At 45.7% G+C, this 26012-nt stretch overlaps 1 protein-coding gene across 1 annotated transcript; it reads left to right on the top strand.

Moving 5' to 3' along the window:
* Positions 1-3824: 3824 nt before the first annotated feature.
* Positions 3825-12084, top strand: LOC144673466 (uncharacterized). Its single transcript, XM_078535286.1, has 4 exons — positions 3825-3968; positions 6717-7274; positions 7351-7397; positions 11045-12084. The coding sequence occupies exons 1-4, from the start codon at positions 3825-3827 to the stop codon at positions 11970-11972; spliced, it is 1677 nt and encodes a 558-aa protein (XP_078391412.1). The 3' UTR covers positions 11973-12084.
* The last annotated feature ends 13928 nt before the right edge of the window (positions 12085-26012 follow it).

The raw sequence follows: 26012 nt of genomic DNA, 5'->3' as shown, positions 1-26012 counted from the left end.
AAAATCTGACAGATTCACTCAGTACACCAGGAGCTGGATATCATTGAATCTTTAATATAGAAGGAGAAATGTTTTACCAATTGTACAGCCTGAAAAAGCATTGCACCATTCACAGCGAGGACAAATTGTGTGGATGAGGTTTAAACTGACCATTCAACATGGACAGCCACAAGGATACCGGCACCATGGTGAAACCGTGGAAATGTGGGGACTGTGGGAAGGGATTTGGTTCCCCATCAAAGCTGGAAATTCATCAACGCTGAGGAGAGGCCATTCACCTGCTCCGTGTGTGGGAAGGGATTCACTCATTCATCCAACCTTCTGAGACATGAGCACATTCACATTGAGCAGAGTTCAGTCATCTGCTCCGTGTGTGGGAAGGCAATCAGTCATTCATCAAACTTTCTGAGGCACCAGCAAACTCACAGTTTAGAGAGGTCGTTCACCTGCTCTGTGTGCGGGAAGGGATTCACTCAGTCATCCTACCTGCTGACACACCAGTGCATTCACACAAGGGAGAGTCCATTCATCTGTTCCTTGTGTGGAGAGGGATTTAACCGATTATCCAGGCTTCTGACTCACCAGAGAATTCACACTGGGGAACGTCCATACACCTGCTTTATCTGTGGGAAGGGATTTAATCGGCCATCCAAACTACTGACACACCAGCGAATTCACACTGGGGAGAGGCCATTCACCTGCTCCATGTGCGGGAAGGGATACACCCATTCATCTGACCTTTTGACACATCAGCGAGTTCACACTGGCGAGAGGCCATTCACATGTTCCATGTGTGGAAAAGGATTCATTCAGTCATCCCACCTTCTGACACATCAACTTGTTCATACTGATCAGAGACCTTTTAAATGTTCTGACTGTGAGAAGACCTTTAAAAGTGAAAAGGATCTGATTACACACCAGCGAGTTCACAAGTGACTATGGGGATTGAAATCTGGTCACTGTTGCCGTTAATCCTGCTCAGGATTGAATTCTTTCATTCTGACAGCTGGAGTTTGTTTCTGCTGAAATATAATTGTGCAAAGGTGGGTGGCAGCTCAGAAAACTGGACAGAATTTAAAAAAAGAAAAGAATGACTGAAAGATTACTAAAGAGGGAAAAGGTCGAGAACGAGAGAAAGCTAGTTAGAAATATAAAGACAGATAGTAAGAGTAAATATTGATATTTTAAAATGAAAAGAGTTAACAAAGTGAGGGTTGCTCCTATAGAAAGTGAGTCTGGGGAGTTAATAATGGCAGATGAATTGAAGAGGGATTTTGCATTGTCTTCACTATAGAGGATACAAGTAACATGCCAAGAATGGCTGTAAATCAGGATTTGGAAGGGGGGAAGAGCTGAAGAAAATTATAATCACCAGGGAAGTGGTACTGAGCAAATTGTTGGAGTTGCAGACTGACAAGTCCCCCTGTCCTGATGGATTTCATCCTCGGGTGTTAAAAAAAGTGGCTAGTGAGATAGTTGATGCGTTGGTTTTAATTTTCCAAAATTCGCTAGATTCGGGGAAGGTCTCATGAGATAGGAAAATAGAAAAGGGAGGGAGACAGAGAGCAGGAAAGTATAGGCCAGTTAACTTAATAGCTATCATAGGAAAAATGTTACAAGTGTTATAACAGGGCACTTAGATAAATTCAAGGTAATCAGGCAGAGTCAACAAGGTTTTGTGAGAGGGAAATCATGCTTAACCAATTTATTGGGGTTCTTTGAAGAAGTAATAGGTGCTGTGGATAAAGGGGAACTGGTGGATGTACTGTACCTATATTTCCAGAGGGCTTTTGATAAGATGTCACATTAAAGATTATTGTGGAAAATAAAATCTCATGGTGTAGGGGGTAACATATTGACATGAATGGAAGATTAGCTAGCTAACAGGAAACAGAGAGTGGGCATAAATGGGTATATTTCTGATTAGCAGAATGTGATGGTTAGTGTGCCACAAGGATCAGTGCTGGGACCTCAACTCTTTATAATTTATATAAATGATTTGGATGAAGGAACCAATGGTATGGTTGCTAAATTTGCTTATGACACACAGGTAGGAAAATAAATTATGAAGAGGACATAAGGAGGCTACAAAAGGATACAAATAGGTTAGGTGAGTGGGCAAAGATCTGGCAAGTGGAGTATAATGTGGGAAGATGTGACATTGTCCATGTTGGCAGGACGAATAAAAAATCATATTTAAATGGTGAGAGACTGCAGAGCTCTGAGATTCAGAGGGATCTGGGTGTCCCAGTGCATGAATCGCAAAAGGTTAGTGTGCAGGTACCACAAGAAATTAGCAAAGCTGAAAGAATATTATCGTTCATTGCAAGGGAAATTGAATACAAAAGTAGGGAGGTTATGCTTCAGTTATACAGGGCACTTGGTGAGCCCACATCTGGAGTACTATGTGTAATATTGGTCTCATTATTTAAGGAAAGATGTAAATGCATTGGAAGCAGTTCAGCGAAGGTTTAGTTGATCATTACCAGGAATGGGCGGGTTGTCTTATGAGGAAAGGTTGGACAGACTAGGCTTGTTGGACATAGCATGTCAAACTTTGTTTTTCACACATTGTTGTACAATTTTGTCTTTCGTACCTGAGTGTTTAACATCACCTGGCTGGAGCTCAGGAAGGACAAACAAGGGGAGGATCATACAGCAGGAACAGAACTTCAGCCTGGGCGCAGTCCTTTAGGGTCACACTGAGAGGGACAAATGGCACTTTGGTCTTTCTCATATTTCTTCACTGACAGCAAAACCCACATGTGGATTAATCCTGAGGTGTGTGAGAAATGTGTCACAGCCACTTCTGTGCAGTATATACAGCTTAAAGGTGACCAAGGTCAGGCTGTGGAGTCCAAGGCCACATAGAAAAATGGATGGAAAAATACAAACTCCCTGTAAATCTAACCCTCTGATTTCTGTTTGGAATCATTGGGTTTCAAAGTTCCCAGGCACCGAGTAAAAGGCTCCTTTACAACTGTGGTTGTACAACCTGAGTCAGGTAGTCTGGAAATGTGCTGTTAAACCAGAGATTGGTGTAAAAGTGTGCTCTGTTCCTGACTGAAACTGAAATGGCAGGAATAAGTCTCCAGTTTAAAAATGACTGTGGTGATTATTCTGTGAAGTTTTTAAGGTTTATTGGTGACAGTCCTGAGTCCACTACTTTAAGCCAATGTCAACAACAACTTGTATTGACATAGCACCTTTAACGTAGTAAAACGTAGCTAAAAGTAAATAGTGTAAAGTCTGTATTAAAATAACACAAGGAGGAATCCACAGGATCCTTTTAACTCCTGGGACAATTATACAACAGACATTTGATCTCCAGATAAAGAAGGACCTGCACCATGTTTCCAAGAATTCCCTGCTATATTGATGTGTGTGTGTTAGATCCCAGGATTTTGTTGCAGTCTTCCTCAGTATTAACTGTACTTCCCAATTTGGTAATCAATTAATTCATAAATAAATCAGTTAATCACTTCCTCATGTCATTGTACACTGTGCTACTGAATTAAAGATTTAATGAACTGTACAACAAAGTTTTGTTAACTGGGAATTCTTATCTGTGATTTACTGTAATTCTGCTCCCAAATTTTAAAATTGGGTTTCTGATTTCTGAGTCCAAATCGTTTATATAAATTTGAATAACAGTGGTTCCAGCATTGCTACCTGTGGAACATCAATTCCCAGCTTTTACCAGTCTGAGTTGCTACTCTTAACCTCTTCTCTCTGTTTTCTGTTTTGTAACCCGCTTGTTATCCATAACAGTGTGCACAAGGTGACCAAGATCAGGCTGTGTGGAGTGAAGGGCCAGGCAGCAGATGGATGGAAATGGCTACAAAACCGAAATCAGAGGGTTAGATTTAGAGGAGTTTGGAGCCATCTTTTCATCCATTCTGCTCTGTGGCCTGACCTTCACCGAGACCATCAATATAAGGGGAATTATCCGGAATACCAATAGGAAAGTAGAGGCTGCAATTATGCAAAGATGTTCTGTATTGTCTAAAATCTCCCACCAGGGCTGATCACCAGAGTGGCCATAAACCGCCTAATATCTATTGGTGGCTTGGCTTTTTGTCATTATGTCTGTTCAAGATGTTGTCCATTATAGATTAAGGTTCAGAGAAAGTGCTGGAATTAGATAGTCAAAACTGCTTTGAGTCCCTGGAGGGTGATGTTTACTTGAATTTCTATAACTTTTTGGTCCTTACAGACACTGATACTTTATCGCCAGTCTTAGTCAGTAACTTAGTTGGCGGTGTGAGGCAAAACCTGGTCCACCTGATCGATAGGAAGTGAATCCATGTGGGTTTGTGTGTGTGTTGTGTCAAACCAAGTGGAAGGTCCCATGTCCTTTGTAACAACATGAAAAGTCTGTTTTTTTTTTCAAGATCCCTTCCTTTCCCCTCACTATTATCCTCAGTTCAGAAAACCCTTGTGTACATCATCCTCCAGCATGCTACTGTCTCCACTAAATACTTCCATTGGTCTTACTAACAGATAGAAATGGGATCACTGATATCACAGGATTAATTTCTGAAATGCTGCCATTCTGATTTTAAAGCTTCCTGGAGTAAGACATTGATCCAGACCTTCTCACCTAACACCAATCCTTATCCGCATCTGAGTTCCAGATTTTAATGTGATTGTCCCATATGTTTAGCATCTGTCCATCTGTGAGAGATGATGGGAATGCAGCCTCAGAACTTTGGTGAGATCAGATGAGACGATCTGCTGCACTTCATCTGATGGCTGAACAAGCCGATTCTGTAAAGGCAAAAGTGCCTCATATGAAGGTTTTCCTTACTCGTGTTGCGAGATGATTTCTGCTGACACCTTGTTTGTCTGTGTTGAAGTTTCTGAAACGACATGTTGCTGTGGTGGTGAACTCCTGCCCACAGCTGGTGTTTCCGGTTGCATCAATCATCAATTAGCTTCCCACTTGTCATGATTAATGTTGAGGGCTTTCATGTCTCATCTTTGAAGCATTGTGATTGTGCAATATGGAAAACATGTTTAACCTCTTTAAACCTGGTTCAGCACATCCCCTCCACACACATTACAACAAATTGTCTTTGAGATCAGTTTTTCCTTTACATTCTGTATTGTTCTGAATATTAACCTTATCCCTGACCTGTCCTAACCCTCCTGCCGGTTCATTTATTGAAACCAAGGACTCCCCTTGTTCAAATGGTGAATTCCCTGTCTGCCCAGTTATTTCTTTAAGTTTGTGCCTTGTTTCACCATGTTCCCACATTTCAGTAACAAATATTGAAATATTTGTTCCACACCCACAGGGTTTCATCTGTTTAAAGCCACAAGCAAGAAAGGTCCAGTTTTCTCCTGAAGTTTGAGGCAAATCATCTTCCAAAATGATGCAGAGTTTCAGCCAATGAGGGAGATCCTGGTTAGGCCCCGCCCCTCATTCACTCCAATTGGCTGGAGGGCCAGCCGCACCCCTTTGGTCCTGCATCCTCTTGCTATTGGTTCAGAGCTGCCGTCAATCACCCAGGCATTGTGATGGGAGCATGCGCAGTGTGGTTGCTGGACATCAGAGCACAGGTGCAATCCCGCCTCGAGTTTGGAGCATGGGCAGTGTGTGAGGGCGAAGGAAAGTTGCTTGTTTGTCAGGTCTGCAGCCGGTAAGATAAAGGGCGGAATTGCAGGAGAGATGCAGCCGGCGGGTGAACGGGCAGGTTTCGTAAACACCTTGAGCCGTTCTGAAGCCAGAATAACAAGCTACCGGTTCCTCGCTGGTATCTGTGGGCGGCAGTTGCCCCGATCCGCGTTCTTCGGTGAAAGGCCCGGATTAACGACCGCCATCTTGTGCAGCAGGGCGCATGCGCGGTCATCCCTGCCCCTGTCAGCAGGAGGAGAGAATATTGTGAATTTCAATCCTGGACTGACAGGGATGGATTTTGGAAAATGATTAATTCATTGATTCTATTGTCAGTCTGCAGACAGGAGCTGCAGAACTGAACCCAGGCAGAGGAGAGGGAGGGAGAAAGCTGGGAGTGGAGGAAAGAAATGGTGGAGATGGGTTTGGATTTCAGCCCAGGGAGGAGGGAGAGTGTGTGGGACGGGAATTTACAGCTTTGGGGGAACAAGAGAGAAAACAATATTCCATTAAAACTAGAATTGTCTGTTCTGAATTTCCATCCCGGACTGACAGTGATGACTTTTACAAACTCGTTTTCCATAGTATTAGAAGGGAAGGATTTGCAGATGTGAAACTCAAACCAAACATCTTCTGACAGAGTCACTTGATTCACCAGGACCTGAATATTCTCAGACTTTGAATGTGGAAGGAGAAATGTTTGTCTGTTCTGTCAGTGGGGAAAGATACTGAACTTCAGTGTCACTGGATAAACACCGAGGCACGCACACACACCCAAGTGAGAGTGTTCAGTGAACTGACTGTGGAAAGAGATTTAACCAGTTAAACAGCCTAAAAAAGCATCACATCGTTCACAGTGAGGAAAACCATACACATGTTCTGTGTCTGGACAAGGTTTCAACTAATCATTCAACCTGGAGAGACACAAGGACACCCACACTATGGAGAACTGTGGAAATGTGAGGACTGTGGGAAAGGATTCAGTTACCCATCCCTGCTGGAAAACCATCGACGCAGTCACACAGGGGAAAGGCCATTCACCTGCTCTGTGTGTGGGGAGGGATTTACTCAGTCATCTGGCCTTTGGTAACACCAGCGAATTCACACTGAGGAGAAGATATTCAGCTGCACTTCCTGTGGAAAGAGGTTCAGGCACTCTTCAGCACTCACTGTACAACAATGCACCCAAACTGGGGAGAGGCCGTTCACCTGCTCCGAGTGTGGGAAGGGATTCACTCAGTCATTCCATCTTCTGACACACCAGCGAGTTCACATTGGAGAGAGGCTGTTCACTTGCACTTCCTGTGGAAAGAGTTTCAGACAGGCATCCTCCCTCATTTTACACCAGCGAGTTCACACTGGGGAGAGACCGTTCACTTGCTCCATGTGTGGGAAGGGATTCACAGTTTTACCCACCCTGCTGAGACACCAGCGAATTCACACTGGGGAGAAGCCATTTAGCTGCACTTCCTGTGGGAAGAGTTTCAGGCAGTCATCCAACCTCACTGCTCACCAACGCACTCACACTGCGGAGAGACCGTTCACATGCTCCGTTTGTGGGAAAGGATTCAGTCGGTCATCCAACCTCACTGCACACCAGCGAGTTCACACTAGGGAGAGGCTGTTCACTTGCTCGCTGTGTGGGAAGGGATTTGCAAAGTCTTTCAACCTGCTGACCACCAACGCACTCACACTGAGAAGAGGTTATTCAACTCTCGGTGTGTGGGAAGGGATTCACTCAGTCACGATGCCTCCTGAGACATCAGCAAGTTCATAAGTGACTGCAGGGGTTGGATCCTGCTGTTCTTGCTGCTTGTAAGCTTGTTTAGTATTGATAGTCTGGCAATATTTTGTTTCTGCTGATGTTAACAACCCTATAACTGGCTGGAGTTTAATATTCTGAAGGTGTCACTGATTTTCAGGGCTGCAGTGTCCCTTTTTAAAAGCACCATCTGTGATCCTTCCCCTTAATTTGAAAAACTTTCAGCAGGACCCCCTTGACAAAATTATGAACTTTTACTACAATCATAAATTGATATTTGGTGAAAAATCTACAATTCAGTGTCTGAAAGATTCAACTGCAGGGATCTAAATATTTTTTTTCAATGCCAATGGGAAGAGGATAACCAGGGAAAGAGTAGGGCCCATTAGGGACCAATGGGCCTTGACATCTTGACCAACATTCAAGGCTATGGGCCAAGTGCTGGTAAATGGGATTAGGTAGGTAGGTCAGGTGTTTCTCACATGTTGATGCAGACTCGATGGGCCAAAGGGCCTCTTCTGCACTCTGTGATTCTGAGACGATTTCAGGTGTGATGGGAAAAATGCAGAGACACACAAACCCTGGTTAGAGCATACCTGAAGAACTGTGTTCAGTTCTGGGCAACAAACATCAGGAAAGATAGAATGGCCTAGGAGGGAGTGTAGCACATATTTACCTGAGTGATCTGAGCTCCAAGGGTTAAGTTACAGAATGAGATTACACATAAGAGTCACAGAGTCATTATGGCACAGAGGAGGCCATTAGGCTCATTGAGTCCATGCCAGCTATGTAGAGCAATCCAATCAGTCCCATTCCCCTGCTCTATCCCCGTATCCTTGCAAGTTTATTTCCCTCATGCTTCTGTCCAATTTCCTTTTGAAATCACTACCATGTCCATTTCCACCCCCCTCATAGGCAGTAACCTCCAGGTCATTACCACTCACTGTGTAAAGGTATTCTTCCTCACATCTCCCGCAGCTGTTACCCAAAATATTAAACCTCTGTCCTTGAGTCCTTGTACGATCAGCTGATGGGAATAGCTTTTCTTTGTTCACCATTTCTAAACCTGTCATAATCTTGTACACCTCTCCCAATCTCCCCTCAACCTCCTTTGCAGGAACCATTCTGGTAAATCTCCTCTGCACCTTCTCAATGACCTTCACATCCTCCCTAAAGTGAGGTGACCAGAACTGGATGCAATTCTCGAATTGTGGCCTAACCAGAGTTTTATAAAGAAGTCAGCATAACTTCCCTGTTTTTGTTCTCAATATCACTATTTATGAAGCTCAAGATCCAATCGGCTTTGCTAACCACTCTCGTAATACATTCTGTCACCTTCAGAGATCAAAGCTATGAAGCCCCAGGTCCCTCTGTCCCTGCTCACTCCTTAGAGCTGTGCCATGAATAATATTTTCCCTCTCCCTATTCCTCCTGATAAAATACATCACCTCACTGTGAGGGTTGTAATCCCTGGAATTTATAAGATTAAGAGCTGATTTGATCAAAGTTTTTGGGATATTAATTGGAACTGACAGGATAGATAGAGAGGAACTATTTCCACTGGTTGGGGAATCTAGGACGAGTGGGTGGAGGCTAAATATAGAATCAGGTTCCAGCACCTTTTCAGGGAAAGGGTTCCAGATCAGAACAATTCTCTGTTGGTGCACTTCCCTGTTTTTGTACTCAGTACCTCTAGTTATGAAGCCCAAGACCCCATATGCTTCACTGATACCCCCTCAATCTGTCCTGCCACGCGAAATTGGTTCCATAAATGGTTTAATCATCACTCGTACTCACAGAGCCTACATAATGATACAAGATTTAAAATAGTTCCCGTACTATGTGCCCTGAATACCACACACCCGTCCCCACGGTTATGTCATCCCATCTACAAGGACCTTGATGTTCGGATGATCAGGGAATTATCCAGGAATTTCATAAGTCAGAACACAGGGAGAGAGATGGGTGGACTATGACCACCCAGTAGCCAAGACCCCGGTGTTAAGGCAGTTTTGGGAAAACACCGTGATCGTCCCTGTGATAGTGACACCAGTAAAAAGGGTGGAGGGAAGAGAGGGATCAGTGTTTGGGCTGGAATAGGGGCCACGGCTGGCACGGCCGCTGGGAAGCACTTAGACATGGAGAATATGTGGGAACAGGACGAGGCTGTGAGGCAGCAATGGACAGGAATCTTCAGTAAAAGAAATAAAAGGCGGAGAGATGAAATCCTGGAACAACAAGGAGGAGTGAAATCCAGAAAAGAGATGGTGGACGGACTGATCGAGAGAAAGGGAACGGTCAGTGAGATCATTCAGCAGAATAAGATTGAGGTGAAAAGTGAGAACATGTCTAAAGCTGTTCCCTGTGTGATGTGAGGAGGGTTTTTATTGGATCAGATACAACAAGACCAGGAGGACATTGAAAAGCAATAGAGAGTCCAACAATAGAGAGCCCAAAGGGTCTGGAGGGGGGAGAGTTAATAAACCCAGGGAGTCACAGGCTGTACGAACCTCAAGTGTGAGCCCAGACCCATTGTAAAGCAGTGAACAAATAAATCCCTGATTTTACTGAGACTCTTTTCCGTGTCCCAGCTCCTGTAAATACTGACGGGAAAGGGACCGGAATCTCAGGAGGCTTCACACCGCTGGCTGCTCGTGAGGAAGTGATCTCCGATCAGATTAATGTGCTGCTGTGAGTATTCAATAAAGTGTCTGAACCTTTCATTGTGCTTCCTGTCCAGTATCCCCCTCATCCATGGACTTTCTGTTTTACCAACTGGGGGAAACAAAATGCCCGTTCACTGATTGGTCTCGATGGCGGCTGGTTTATCCTGTGGGTCAGAAGGTCCCCTATCAATGAGAACAGGAACCCAGAGCGCCAGCGTGGGGACCGGGCTGTGCTCTGAGGCAGGGGCACAGCTGGGCAATGTTACTGAGGTGGAAATGGGTGGTTTTAGTGATTTGTAGTCAGAAGCTCAGCTTGGGCTGAAATATGACAACAAGATTGTGAACAGTCTGGTTCAGCCTCAGAGAGCTGCAAGAGGGATGGAGTCAGTGGTTAGGGAGTGGAGACAATGGCTTTCATCTTCCCAACACTTAAATGGAGGAAATTTCTGCTCATCCAGTACTGGATGTCAGACAAGTCAGGACGGTGTGTGAGTTGGAGGTGATGGTGTTCATTGACACCTGTTACCTTCATACTTCTAGGTAGTGGATGTTGAGGGTTTGGGATATTCTGCCAAAGTTCTGGTTGAGCTGAAGATGTATTAAACACATCTTCACCCCCTGTACCTCCCACCTCACAAGGCAGAGTCTTGTGTAGACCCAGACCAGGTGACAGGTTCCATTCCCTGAAGGACATTAGTGAACCAGTTGGGTTTTTATGACAATCCAGCAGTTTTCATGGTCACTTTTTCCTGGTGCCAGCCCCACAAATTACCAGATTCATTCAGCTCAATTTCACAACCTGCCTTTGTGTTTTTGTGGATTCTCTCTCACACCTTTTTTTCTGTTTTAAATCAGTTTCACAGGGTATTAGAAGGGGAGGATTTGCAGTCGGGAAACAGAAACAAATCATCACAGCAGAATCTGACATTCGCCCGATTTATCATAACCTGAATATCATTTGATTTTGAACATGGAAGGAAAAAGTACCATTCACAGTGGAGAGAAACCGTACATGTGTTCTGTGTGTGGACGAGGCTTCAACCGATCATCTGGCCTGTCAAGACACCAGCGCAGCCACATCGGGGAGAAACCATGGAAATGTGGGGACTGTGGGAAGGGATTCAGATTCCCGTCTGAGCTGGAAGAGCATCGGCGCAGTCACACTGGGGAGAGGCCGTTCACCTGCTCAACGTGTGGGAAGAGATTTACTCTTTCAAGCAACCTGCTGAGCCACCAGCAAGTTCACAGTGAAGAGAGACCTTTTAAATGCCCAGACTGTGGGAAGTGCTTTAAAAGTTCCTGCGAGCTGATGTCCCATCAACATGTTCACACTGACGAGAGACCGTTCAGGTGCTCTCAATGCGGGACTGGGTTCAGGCGATCATCTCAACTCACTGTACACCAGCGAACTCACACTGGGGAGAGGCCATTCACCTGCCCTCAGTGTGGGAAGGGATTCACTCAGTCATCTCACCTGCTGACACACCAGCGAGTTCACACCGGGGAGAAGCCATTCACCTGCCCCCAGTGTGAGAAGGGATTCACTCAGTTATCTAGCCTGCTGACACACCAGCAAATTCACACTGGGGAGAGGCCATTCATCTGCCCTCAGTGTGGGAAGAGATTCACTACCTCATCCAACCTGCTGACACACCAACGAATTCACACTGGGGAGAGGCCATTCATCTGCCCCCAGTGTGGGAAGGCATTTATTCATTCATCCCACCTGCTGACACACCAACGAATTCACACTGGGGAGAGACCATTCACCTGCCCCCATTGTGGGAAGGGATTCACTATCTCATCCAAGCTGCTGACACACCAACGAATTCACACTGGGGAGAGGCCATTCACCTGCCCTCAGTGTGGGAAGGGATTCACTACCTCATCCAACCTGCTGACACACCAGCGAGTTCACAAGTAACTAAAGTGGTGGGATTTTGCTGTTAATCACATCCAGGACTGAACCATGTTCATTGGGATCTGTTTCTGCTGATGTTAATAAACTACAGACCACTTAGGGGGGCGAATATTCTGGGTAAATATCAAATAAATTCGTTTTGTGTTAAAGACACGATGTGTTGAATCTTTTTAAAATCTCTAACACAAGTTCATTCCTTTTGAAATGCTCTCCCTCCATCCTCATCCCCAACAACTGGTGTGAGGATCTCATGGAGCTTCTTTTTCACTAAGATTGAGACAATCGGATGAGCTGCCTCTGCTGCTTCCCTCCTTTCCACTCGCCCTCCCTCAAGTTCCCCATTATCCGAGCTCTGAACTCACATCTTTCTGTAGTTTCCCTTCCTTCTCCCCTCATGCCCTCTCAGAGCTCATCTTGTCCATGAAATTCATCTCTTGCTCTATTGACCCTACACCCACTAAACTACTGATCACTCAACTTCCCCATTTTCACTGAATATGTCGACAGTTTTCTCTCTCAAGTACTGTCCATCTTTCCTTCAAATCTGCCATCATTATACCCATAGAACTATAGAAAGGTTACAGCACAGAAGGAGGCCATTTGGCCCATCTTGTCCACGCCAGCCCGAGGACACCCAAGTGTCCTTTCTAATCCCACCTTCCTGCTCCCGGTCTATAGCCCTGCAGCTTACAGCACTGAAGTTGCAGATCCAGGTACTTTTTAAAAGAGTTTAGAGTTTCTGCCTCTACCACCAACTTGGGCAGTGAATTCCAGACACCCACTACCCTCTGTGTAAAAAAGTTCTTCCTCATGTCGCCCCTATACCTTCTGCCACTTATCTTGAATCTACGTCCCCTGGATCTAGAATTCTCTACCAAGGGAAACAATTTTATCCTGTCCACTCTATCTATTCCCCTCATAATTTTGTACACCTCAATCAAGTCATCTCTCAGCCTTCTTTGTTCTAAGGAAAATAACCCCAACCTATCCAATCTCTCCTCGTAGTTACACTTTTCTAACCCTGGCAACATTCTTGTAAACCTCCTCTGCAGTCTCCCCAGAGCTATTATGTCCTTCCCATAATGTGGTGACCAGAACTGCACACAACACTCCAGTTGTGGCCTCTCCAGTATTTTATACAATTCCAACATTATATCCTTACTTTTATATTCTATACCTCTGCCAATGAAGGAGAGCATTCCATATGCCTTCTTTACAACCTTGTCTACTTGAACTGCTGCCTTCAGGGACCTGTGTACTTGTATGTCAAGATCTCTCACTTCATCTACCCCTCTCAGTATATTCCCAGTTATTGTGTAATCCTTGTAACTGTTTGACCTCCCTAAATGTATGACCTCACACTTTTCTATGTTAAAATCCATCTGCCACTTTACCGCCCACTCCACCAACCCATCTATATTGTTTTGGAGATTGTGGCTATCCTCTACACTATCTACTACTCAGCCAATCTTTGTGTCATCTGCAAATTTCCCAACCGTCCCCCACCACGTTCACGTCCAAATCGTTAATATATAACACAAACAGCAAGGGTCCCAACACTGAGCCCTGTGGAACACCACTTGAGACAACTTTCCATTCGCAAGGGCATCCATCGAACATTACCCTTTGTTTCCTGTTACAAAGCCAACCTTTTATCCAGTTTGCAACATTACCCTGAATCCCATGGGCTTTTACTTTCCTGACCAATCTGCCATGTGGGACCTTGTCAAATGCCTTGCTAAAATCCATGTACACAACATCCACTGCACTACCTTCATCAACCCTTCTTGTCACTTCCTCAAAGAATTCAATCAAATTTGTGAGGCAAGACCTTTCTTTAACAAATCCATGCTGACCATCCCTGACTAGCCCATGCCTTTCCACATGACAGTTAATCCTATCTCTCAGGATTGATTCTGCTAATTTGCTCACCACCGATGTAAGTCTAACTGGCCTATAATTGTTTGGCATTTCCTTTGATCCCTTTTTAAACAATGGAACTACGTTTGCATTTCTCCAGTCCTCCGGTACCTCCCCTGTATCTAGTGAAGATTGGAAAATCATCCTCAGAGCATCTGCTATCTCCTCCCTGACTTCCTTCAGCAGCCTTAGAAACAATCCATCTGGCCCTGGTGACTTATCAACTTTCAAGGGTTTCAACCCTTCGAATACTTCTTCTCTCTTTATGACTATCCAGTCCAATATCTCGCAGTGTTCCTCCTGGACTACTATATTTCCATCCTCCCTTTCCTTTGTAAATACAGAGACAAAATATTCATTCAAAACCCTTCCCACAGCCTCTGCATCTACACACAAGTTTCCATCTTCATCTCTGATAGGTCCCACTTTTTCCTTAACTAACCTTTTAGCCTTCTTGAACGGCTGCAGTCTATGTGGTGTCGGTACGCACACAGTGCTGTTAGGGAGGGAGTTCCAGGATTTTGACCCAGCGACAGTGAAGGAACGATGATATATTTCCAAGTCAGGATGGTGTGTGGCTTGGGGGGGTATCTTCCAGGTGGTGGTGTTACTATCTATCTTCAGCCCTTGTCCTTCTAGATGGCAGAGGTCTCAGCTTTGGAAGGTGCTGTCGAAGGAGCCTTGGTGAGTTGCTGCAGTGCATCTTGTAGATGGTACACAAACTGTGTGAAGTTAAAGCACGTTGTTTGCAACCTCAATGTCATATTTGACCAGAAGGTGAGCTTCTGACCACAAATCTGCACTATCACTAAGACTGCCCATTTCCACCTCAGTAACATCGCCTGACTTTGCCCCTGCCTCAGTTCATCTGCTTCTGAAACTTACATCCATCAAACTGTTAACTTTAAACTTGATTATTCTAACACAATCGTGACCGGCCTCCCATATTCTAACTTTAGTAAACGTGAGATCATCCAAAACTCTGCTGTCTATGTCCTCACTCACACCAAGTCCCATTCGCCTACCATCCCATGCTTGCTGACCCACATTGGCTCCCGGTTCAGCAGCACCTCAATTTTAAAATGCTGATCCTTGTTTTCAAATCTCTCCATGGCCTCCCCTCTCCCAATCTCTATAATCTCCTCCAGCCCTACAACCCCCAAGGATCTCTGGTCCCAACAACTGTCCCACATTCCCACCAAAGCTACACATCGAGCCCGACGGAGCCTCCAGCCTGGAACTCGGAGTGGGAGAAGGGGGAAGAATGAGGAGACACAATATAGTCTGACACTTACAGCAACCTACAGTCTATTTATATTAACGGGATAGTGAGGCAGTTCAGAAACATTTCATTGAACTACAGAAAAGTTATGGCACAGAGAGGCCATTCAGCCCATCGTAACTATGCAGGCCGAAAAATAAAAAATAAAAAACTAGCCACCCATTTTAATCCCACCTTCCTACACATGGTCCGTAGCCTTGCAGGTTACAGCACTTCAGATGCAGACCCAGGTACCTTTTAAATGAGTTGAGGGTTTCTGCCTCCACCGTCAAACCAGGCAGTGAATTCCAAACACCCACCACACTCTGGGTGAAGAGATTTTTCCTTAAGTCCCCTCTAATCTTCCTATCAAATCACCTTAAATCTATGGACCCTGGTAATTGACCTCTCAGCTAGGGAAAACAAGCCTTTACTGTCTACGCTATCTGGGCCCCTCATAATTTTGTGTGCCTCAATTAGGTCACCCCTCAGCCTCCTCTGTTCTAAGGAAAACAACCCTAGCCGATCCAATCTTTCTTCGTAGCTGCAATTTTCCGGCCCTGGCAAAATTCTTGTAAATCTGTCCTGCCACCTTCAGGGGCCAGTGGACGTGCAGTCCAAGGTCTCTCACTTCCTTCAGCCCTCTCAATATCCTCCCGTTTATTGAGTATTCCCTTGCTTTGTTTGCTTTCGCCAAATGCATTACCTCGCACATTTCTGGATTTAATTTCATTTGCCCTTTTCTGACCACTCACCAACACAATTCCTTTAGAAGATCCCATCAGGAAAACATTTTAGTTTCCCTTCTGTAAATCCTCCCCTTCTAACCCCCTGTAAAAGGAGTTTCCAAAATCCATTCCTGTCAGTCAGTGAGGCAAGTCTGGCCAAAGGAGAGGTGCCAGAGGACTGGAGGACAGCCAAAGTGGTCCCGACATTCAAGAATGCAGGAAGGGATAAACCATGGGAACTACAGGCCAGTCAGTCTAACCTCAGTGGTGGGGAAACGATTGGAAGCAATTCTGGGGGATGGAATTCATCTACACTTGAAGAGGCAGGGATTAAACAAGAACAGTCAGCATGGTTTTGTCATGTCTGACCAATTTGATTGAATTTTTTGAAGAGGTGACCAGGTATGCAGATGAGGGCAATGCATTTGACGTAGTCTACTTGGACTTCAGCAAAGCTTTTGATAAGGTCCCACATGAGAGACCGATAATGAAGGTAAGAGCCCATGGGATCCAAGGCAATTTGGCAAATTAGATCCAGAATGGGCTGAGTGGCAGGAGGCAGAGGGTGATGGTCGAGGGGTGTTTTAGTGACTGAATGCCTGTGTCCAGCGGGGTTCCACAGGGATCAGTGTTGGGTCTCTTGCTGTTTGCAGTATATATAAATGATTTAGACTTCAGTGTAGGAGGATTGATCAGTAAGTTCATGGATGACACGAAAATTGGTGGGGTGGTAAATAGTGAGGAGGATAGCCTTAGATTGCAGGAAGATATAGTTGGGCTGGTCAGTGGCAAATGGAATTTAATCCAGATAAGTTTGAGGTGATGCACTTGGGCAGGACAAACAAAGCACGGGAATACACGATGAATGGTAGCACCCTGGGAAGTACCGAGGATCGGGGGACCTTGGTGTGCACGTCCACTGGTCCCTTAAGGTAGCGGAACAGGTAGATAAGGCACATGGGATACTTGCCTTTATTAGCCTAGGCATAGAATATAAGAGCAGGGAGGTTATGTTGGAACGGTATAAAACGCTGGTTAGGCCACAGTTAGAGTATTGCCTTTAGTTCTGGAATCCGAATTATAGGAAGGATGTGATTGCACTAGACAGAGTGCAGAGGAGATTTACCAGGATGTTGCCTGGGCTGGAGAGTTTTAGTTATGAGGAGAGATTGGATAGACTAGGGTTATTTTCCCTGGAGCAGAGGAGATTGAGGGGGGACATGATTGAGGTGTATAAAATTATGTGGGGCATAGATAGGTTGGACAGGAAGGGACTTTTCTCCTTGATGGAGGGATCAATAGATTTAAGGTAAGGGGAAGGAGGTTTAGAGGGGATCTGAGGATGGATTTTTTCACCCAGAGGGTAGTGGGAGTCTGGAATTCACTGCCTGAAAGGGTGGTAGAGGCAGATACCCTCAAAACATTTAATTTGGATGTGCACTTGCGATGCCATGGCATACAAGGCCATGGGCCTCCTGCTGGAAAATGGGATTAGAATTAGGTACTTGTTTCACCCGCGCAGACTCGATGGGCCGAAGGGCCTTTTTCTGTGCTGTCGACCTCTATGACCCCAGGATAGAAATTTACAACATTCTCTCCGGCTGACAGGGATGACCGCGCATGCGCCCAGCTGCACATTGCCCTCCCCCCATAAACCCGGGTCTTGCAGGAGCTCGGAGCTGCCGCCCGCTGGGTATAAAGGCGGGACTGGGAGTTTGTTATTCGAGGTCTGAAGCTTAAACAGGGTATTTAAGAAACCTTCCCACCGCCACCTCCCCCTACATGGGTTCCATTCCTCTCCGCCCGCCCGCCGGCTCCGCTCCTCCCTTGACGTTTCTCACCTGATCTTGATCGAATGGAAATGCGGCCGTCCAATTTCAACAATCAAACTGCGCATGCTCCAGTCACAGCCCCGCCCAGCGCGGTGTCTCCTGTCGTGAAGATAGGGCACATTCTGGGCCCCGGGGAATGCTGGGGAATAGCATCGCCATTAAATATCAATCTTTTAATAAACTCGAAATGTCATTTTCATTCGATTGGAATTGCAGCCAAAGAGTTCGGATAATCTCGAAGTTGGGGGATGATAGGAAACTTGGAAGCATTGTAAACTTTGAGAAGCACAATGTTGAACTTCAAAAGGACGGAGGCAGGTTTGTGGAGAGACAGATAGGTGGCAGATGATGTTCGTTGCAGCGAAGTGAGGTGATTTTTGTTTTTATTCATTCACGGGATGTGGGCTTCGCTGGCTGGGCCATCATTTATTGCTCATCCCTAGTTGCTCTTCAGAAGGGTGTTGTGAGCTGCCTTCTTGAACCGCTGCATTTCATGTGATGTAGGTATACCCACTGTGCTGTTAGGAAGGGAGTTCCAGGATCTTGAACCAGCAAAAGTGAAGGAACGGTGATATATTTCCAAGTCAGGATGGTGAGTGACTTGGAGGGGAACTTTCAACTGGTGGTCCCATCTATCTGCTGCCTTTTTCCTTCTAGATGGTAGTGGTCGTGGGTTTGTAAGGTGCTGCCGAAGGACCCTTGGTGAATTCCTGCAGTGCATCTTGTAGATGGTACACACTGCTGCAACTGTGTGTTGGTGGTGGAGGGAGTGAATGTTTGTGGATGTGATGCCAATCAAGCAGGCTGCTTTGTCCTGGACAGTGTCAAGCTTCTTGAGTGTTGTGGGAGCTGCACTCATCTACGCAAGTGGGGAGTATTCCATCACACCCCTGACTTGTACCTTTTAGATGGTGGACAGGCTTTGGGGAGTTGGGAGGTGAGTTACTCCTCGCATGATTCCTGGCCTCTGTCCTGCTATTGTAGCCACAGCATTTATATGGCTAGTCCAGTTCAGTTTCTGGTCAATGGTAACCCACAGAATGTTGATAGTAGGGGATGCAATGATGGTAATGCCGTTGAACATCAAGGAGAAATGGTTGGATTGTCTCTTGTGGAGATGGTCATTACCTGTCACTTGTGTGACATGAATGTTACTTGCCACTTCTCTGCCTAAGCCTGGATATTGTCCAGGCCTTGTTGCATTTGGACATGGACAGCTTCAGTATCTGAAGAGTCGCGGAACATCGTGCAAACATCAGTGAACATCCCTATTTCTGACCTTATGATGGAAGGAAGGTCCATTGATGAAGCAGCTGAAGATTGTTGGGCTGAGGACACTACCTTAAGGAACTCCTGAAGTGATGTCCTGGAACTGAGACGACTGACCTCCAACAACCACAACCATCTTCCTTTGTGCTAGCTATGACTCCAACCAGCAGAGAGTTTTCCTCATGATTCCCATTGACTTCAGTTTTGCTTGGGCTCCTTGATGCTACACTTGGTCAAATGTGGCCTTGATGTCAAGGGCAATCACTCTCACCTCACCAGGGGAGTTCAGCTCTCTTGTCCATGTTTGAACTAAGGCTGTAATGAGGTCAGGAGCTGAGTGGCCCTGGCGGAATCCAAACTGGACGTCAATGAGTAGGTTATTGCCAAGCAAGTGCCACTTGATAGCAATGTCGATGACCCCCCCTATTACTTTACTGAAGATCGAGAGTAGGCTGATGGGGCAGTAATTGTCCGGGTTGGACTTGTCCTGCTTTTTGTGCACAGGACATACCTGAGCAATTTTCCACATAGCCGGGTAGATGCCAGTGTTGTAGCTGTACTGGAGCAGCTTGGTAAGAGGCGCGGCAAGTTCTGTAGCACAAGTCTTCAGTACTATTGCTGGAATGTTGAGAGGGCCTATAGCCTTTGTAGTATCTCGTGCCTTGACATCACATGGAATGAATCGAATTGGCTGAAGGCTGGCATTTGTAATGCTTGGGACCTCCAGAGGAGGCCGAGATGGATCATCCACTCGGCACTTCTGGCTCAAGATTATAGCAAATGCTTCAGCCTAATCTATTGTACTGATGTTCTTGGCTCCTCCATCATTGAGGATGGAGATATTTGTGGAACCTCCTCCTCCAGTGAGTTGTTTAATTGTCCACCATCATTCACGACTGGATGTGGCATTTTGGTAGGAAGAACATGGAGAGACAATATGAAATAAAGATACAATTGTTCAGGGGGTGCTGGAGCAGAGGGACTTGGGTGTATATGTGCATAAATCATTAAAGGTGGCAGGACAGGTGGAGAGAGCAGTTAATAAAGCATACAGTATCCTGGGCTTTATCAATAGGGGCATAGACTACAAGAGCAAGTAGGTTATGCTGAGCTTATATATGACATTATTTAGATCTCAGCTGAAGTACTGTGTACAGTTCTGGGCACCACAGGAAGGATGTGAATGCATTGGAGAGAGTGCAGAAGAGGTTTACGAGAATGGTTCCAGGGACGAGAAACTTCAGTTATGAAGATAGAGGTTGGGACAGCTCAAAATGGAGAGGAGAAGGGTAAGATGATATTTGATAGAGATGTTCAAAATCATGAGGGGGCTGGATAGAATTGATAGGGAGAAACTTTTCCCACTTGTAAAAGGATCGAGAATGAGAGGGCACAGATTTAAAGTGATTTGCAAAAGAAGCAAATGTGACGTGAGAAAAAACTTTTTCACACAGTGAGTGGTTCAAGTCTGGAATGCACTGCCTAGAAGCGTAGTGGAGGCAGGTACAATCGAGGCATTCAAGAGGGCAGTAGATGATTATTTGAATAGAAACAACGTGTGAGGGTGCAGGGAAAAGGCAGGAGAATGGTGCTCAGTCAATGCTTATTTGGAGAGCCCTGCAGACACGATGGCTGAATGGCTTCCTTCTGCACCGTAACATTCTGTGATTATGTTTCAGAAAGTTAGTGCATGGGTCCTCTGTCATAGTGCTCTCCTGGATGTGAATAACAACATCGATAACTCCCTATGGTCAAATGTGCGCCTACTGGTGTGTCACCAAGTAGCATGCATGATTGAATCTTCTTCCACACACACATTTATGCAGCCTCTCACCAGCCGGAATGTACCCATTGTGCAACAAATCCTTTGAAAATTTAAATCTGGAATGTTTACAGGTGGGAAAACTGAGTAAATCACTTCACACACATGAAGTATCTGAACGGTCTCCCTCTCACGTGATTGCGCTGGTGTGTCAGTAAGGATGGCTAAGTGAATCCCTTTCCACATGCAGCTGGTAAACAGCATTGTGAATGTATCCACGAGTTAACAGAGAATTGAATGTCACCCCAGTCAACAGTAACTACAGCATGTTGTATATAGCATCTTAGCCACAGTAAAAAGTTCCAAATCCCTTCACAGCTGTGTTAACAATCCCCACACTAGTGGGTAGATTCCCCACACCTCTGTGCTTGCGTCTCCAATTTGGTCCCCAGAACACTGCCATCATTTCCATCCAAAAATTGAAATGCACCCATTTTGCCAAGGTAAGTGGTCAATTCCGTGGTGTAACACCCCAGTGGTTGTAAACAGCAGATCCTCTGTCTCAGTATGAGATGTGCCTTGTTAGATGGACTAGGAATGTAGTATAAACACAGCCTGACAGATGCTTCATCAACTCCAAGTCACAGTACACAGTTAAATGATCTGAGGGCCAAATGGACTCCTTGAACTCTCTCATTGCATATTGTTCGATAAGAATGAGATCACACCTATCTGATCATCTTTTATCAACTGGAGTAGGTCATTCAGCCCTTCGAACCTGCTCTGCCATTCAGTTAGACTCTGGCTGATCAATTCATCTCCTCTGAACTTGAGGGACAAACTCCTGAACAGTTAGCTCCAGCCAGTTATAGGGGTTATGAACAGCAGCAGAAACAAATGCAAACTGTCCAAATGAACATGGTTCAGACCTGGATGTGATTAACAACTGCAATAACAAGAGAATCTACCTCCAGAAGTTATTTGTGAACTTGTTGGTGTCTCATTAGGTTTTGTGACTGAGTGAATCTCTTCGCACACATGGAGCAGGTGAACGGCCTTTCCCACGCTTGTGTTTCAGGAGGTGAGATGAACTGCTGAATCCCTTCATACACACAGAGCAGATGAATGGTCGCTCCCCAGTGTGAATTTGCTGGTGTGTGAGTAGGTTGAATGATCGATTAAATCCCTTCCCACACATGGAGCAGGTGAACGGTCTCTCCCCAGTGTGACTGCGTTGATGACTTTCCAGCTGGGATGGAGATCTGAATGCCTTCCCGCAGTCCCCACACTTCCATGGTTTCTCGACCTTGTGATTCTCCAGGTTGGCCGATTCCATGTCAGTAGATCCTCCCTTTCAAATATCCTGTAAAAGGAGTTTACAAACATCAGCACTGTCAAGACAGGATAGAAATTGAGAACAGAAAATTCTAGTTTCTGTAAAGCATGTTTTCCTCACGTGTTCCTGCAAAGCAGTAAATCCTCATGCCACACACTTTCCCTGTCCCTTTGCTGGAATCCAAAACCAGGGTTACCAACTGTTCAGTATTTTATGGGATTGTCCTTTATTTGAGTTAACCGTCCCAGGCTGCATAGTGCAAGGATGATGTTTGTCCCAGAAATTGGACCTGCATTGAACCTTATTCAAACTGTTCTAGCAGCCAAACCTCATCCCCACCCATCCTCACAGCTCTGGCAGCACCCCACTCAACAGCCTCCCTCAACACACACATATGGACCCCATGGCAGGCTGTCCCATAATTATCTCTGTGAGAGTTGCTCACCCTGCCAAACCCATCACATCATTTCCACCATCCTTTGCTCTGCTCCCAGTTATCTCCCTCTACTCTGGCTGGGTTCAGTTCTCAAGCCCCTCCGTGCAGAGTGAGAATAGAATCAATGAATCAATCATTTTCTCTCCTGGTCACAGGAACCCTGCTTCACCAAGATGGCTGCACAGAAAGTTTTTAACTGCAAACGCGAGACCTGCAGATTCTTATTGGTAACAAAAACAAAAATACCTGGAAAAACTCAGCAAGTCTGGCAGCATATGAGGAGAGGAACACAGTTAACGTTTCGAGTCCGAATTACTGTGTTCCTCTCCGTAGATGCTGCCAGACTTGCTGAGTTTTTCCAGGTATTTTTGTTTTGGATTTCCAGCATCCGCAGTTTTTTGCTTTTCTCTTGGTTCTTATTGGGAGTCTGTTCCCCCAAAGCTGTAAATCCCCGTCCCAAACACTCTCCCTCCTCCCTGGGCTGAAATCCAAACCCATCTCACCATCTCCACCATTTCTTTCCTCCACTCCCAGTTTTCTCCCTCCCTCTCCTCTGCCTGGGTTCAGTTCTCCAGCTCCTGTCTGCAGACTGACAATAACATTATTGAGTCTTATTGGGGGTTTGGGGCCTCCAGCGGGTGTTTCTGAATCCTCCCCGCCCACCTCCCAGGGTTTCCTTCCTTCCCACAGATCAGATCCTCATTGATTTGAGCCCAAAGTGTAACCTCTTATTTATTGTCCCCCCCTCCCCCATCCTCTGATGTGAACCATCCTCCACTCGCTGACTCAGGATGGCGGCCGTTAACCTGGGCCTGTTCCCGGGAGGGAGAAGCCCCGCAGCTGCAAACCAGGAGCTGATAATTATTCATAACGGTTGCTCCAGCTCACAATGCCCGGGGAGTGATTGACGGGAGGGACGGACCAATAAGAAGAGGGGATGGGGCTGTAGGACCGAACGAGAGCGGTTGGTCCTCCAATCGGAGTGAATGAGGGGCGGGGCTAAGCCCATAACTCCCTCATTGTCTCCGCAGGCGCCCCGGCGGCTGCACATTGTCCCCGATAAAGGTGGCGGCCGTTAACCCGGGCCTGGCTCGGAGAAAAGCCCGAGAAGCTGTCGCCCTTTCAAATACTGTGCCCAAGCTTCGTATTCGGGGCTTGAGGCTTACACGAGGTGTTTATGAAGCCTCCCGACACACCCGCCGGCTTTCCTTTCCTCTCTCTTGACCCACCCGGCGGTCACTTACCGGCTGAGAATTTCTACATAGCCGCTTCAGTCATCCGCCATCGTTGGCAATGCGCATGCTCCAGCTCACATTGCCCATCATCAATAGGTAGATGGGGCGGGGCTGGAGGATGGAGAGGGAGCGGCTGGTCCTCCAACCAATCGGAGTGACTGAGGGGCGGGGCTGAGCCCGGATCTTCCTCATTGGCTGAAACTCTGCATCATTTTGAAAGCTGATTTGTCTCAAACTCCAGGAGAAAACTGGACCTTTCTGTTTGTGGCTTAAAGATGAAACCCTGTGGGTGTGGAGCAAATATTTCAACATTTGTTACTGAAATGTGGGAACATGATGAAACAATGTACAAATAATTCAAGGGCTGACTTTGAGGAATAACTGGGCAGAAAGGGAATGTCACCATTGGAACAAGGTTTCAATAAATGAACCGGCAGAAGGTTTTGCAAAGAAGGTCTGGAGAGAGATGCAGTGGTTTCTGTCGAGGTTTGTCCCGAGCAGTTCGGTGACACAGGACTCTGTGCTCTACGGGCTGTTCCCAGGGACACACACCGAGACAAACATCAACTGCAGCTGGAGGATCATCAACTCGGTGAAAGACGCTCTTTGGTCTGCCCAAAACTTGTTGGTCTTCCAGCGCAAAGAGTTGTCCCCGACCGAGTGTTGCAGACTGGCACATTCCAAAGTCCAGCACTACGTGCTGAGGGACGCACTAAAGCTTGGGGCAACCGCCACAAAGGCGCAATGGGGAAGGGTCGCTGCCTAAGACCTTTCTGCCATAGTGCACCGAGGGACTGGGAACTGTTTAAATTCCCTCGGGCTGTACAGCTCAAAATGAATGTAATATTCATTGTATGTATCAATGGATTTCGTGATACGTGTTGTAAAAGTTTGAACCTGTTTGTATTTTTGCGTTGGTGATTTTGAAATGTTTTGGAATGTTGTTTGAAGATATTTTGTGAATAAAGTATATTTTTGCAAAAAAAAAGGTTAATACTATCATCATTCAGAACAACAAAGAATATAAAGGAAGAACTGATTTTAAAGACAAACTGTTGTATTATGTATGGATGAGATATGCTGAATAAGTTTAAAAGGGGTTTTCTATATTAGACAAAATCTAGAACTCAGATGAGGATATGGATTGGTGTTCGGTGGGAAGATCTGGATCAGTGTTTTACTCCATGAAGCCTTAAAGTCAGAGTGACAGTATTTCAGAACAGATTTCTGTGATAGCAGCAATCCCATTGCTAATTGTCAGTATCACCAAAGGAAATATTTAAAGTGGAGACTAGAGGGGTGCTTAAGGATGATGTAGACAAGGAATTTGTGAAGTATCTGAGGATAACAGTGTGCGGAAAGGAAGGGATCTGGAAAGCAGCAGACACTTCATGTTGTTCCAGGTGAAGTGAGTCCTAGTTGTGTCGGTATCAGGTTTTACACAGCAAAAGGTCAGCCTGTGGTTTCACCCTGGATGTAGAATCTCTGAATGGTACCATTCAAATCACTCAATGGGATTCTCTGAGAACCAACATCGTCTGCTCAAAGAGAGGAAGGTTTTGTGTTACAGCTAATGAGAAGCAGCATACACACTCAGAGACCTACATACAAAGACCCATATGCTCTCTCTCACACAAGCACACACATCCACATGCATACAAACTAACACACACAGTCATCCTCCCCCCCCCCCCACCCCCCCCCCCCACACTCACCCCCACACATTCTCACATGGAACAGGTCGTGTGCCGTCGGATGGACACTTGCCACCCTAAATAAAACTGGGGATAAAGTATTGATGTCTGTAAGGGCCATAATATTAGATAAATTCAAGTAAATATTACTCTTGATCCCTTGTAGATCAAAAATCTGTCTAACTCAGCCTTGAATATATTCAATGACCTGGCCTCTACTGCTCTCTGGGGTAGAGAATTCCAAAGACTGACGACCCCCTGAGATAAGAAATTCCTCCTAATCTCTGTCTTAAATGGGAGACTCCTTAGTTTTAAACTGTGTCCCCTAGCTCTACATTTCCTCATGATGGGAAACATCTGCTCGGTATCTACACTGTCACCCCCCCAGAATCTTCTATGTTTCAGTAAGTTCACCTCTCATTCTTCTGAATCCCAACAAGTATGGGTGCAACCTGTTCAACCTTTCCTCATAAGACAATGCCTTCATCTTAGGAATCGGCCTAATGAACCTTCTCTGAACTGATTCCAATGTAACTATATCATTCCCTAAGTAAGGAGACCAAAACTGTA

This window comes from Cetorhinus maximus, unplaced genomic scaffold (assembly GCF_964194155.1).
Source record: "Cetorhinus maximus unplaced genomic scaffold, sCetMax3.hap1.1 HAP1_SCAFFOLD_368, whole genome shotgun sequence".
NCBI lineage: Eukaryota > Metazoa > Chordata > Chondrichthyes > Lamniformes > Cetorhinidae > Cetorhinus > Cetorhinus maximus.
This window is presented reverse-complemented; position numbering and strand designations above follow the sequence as displayed.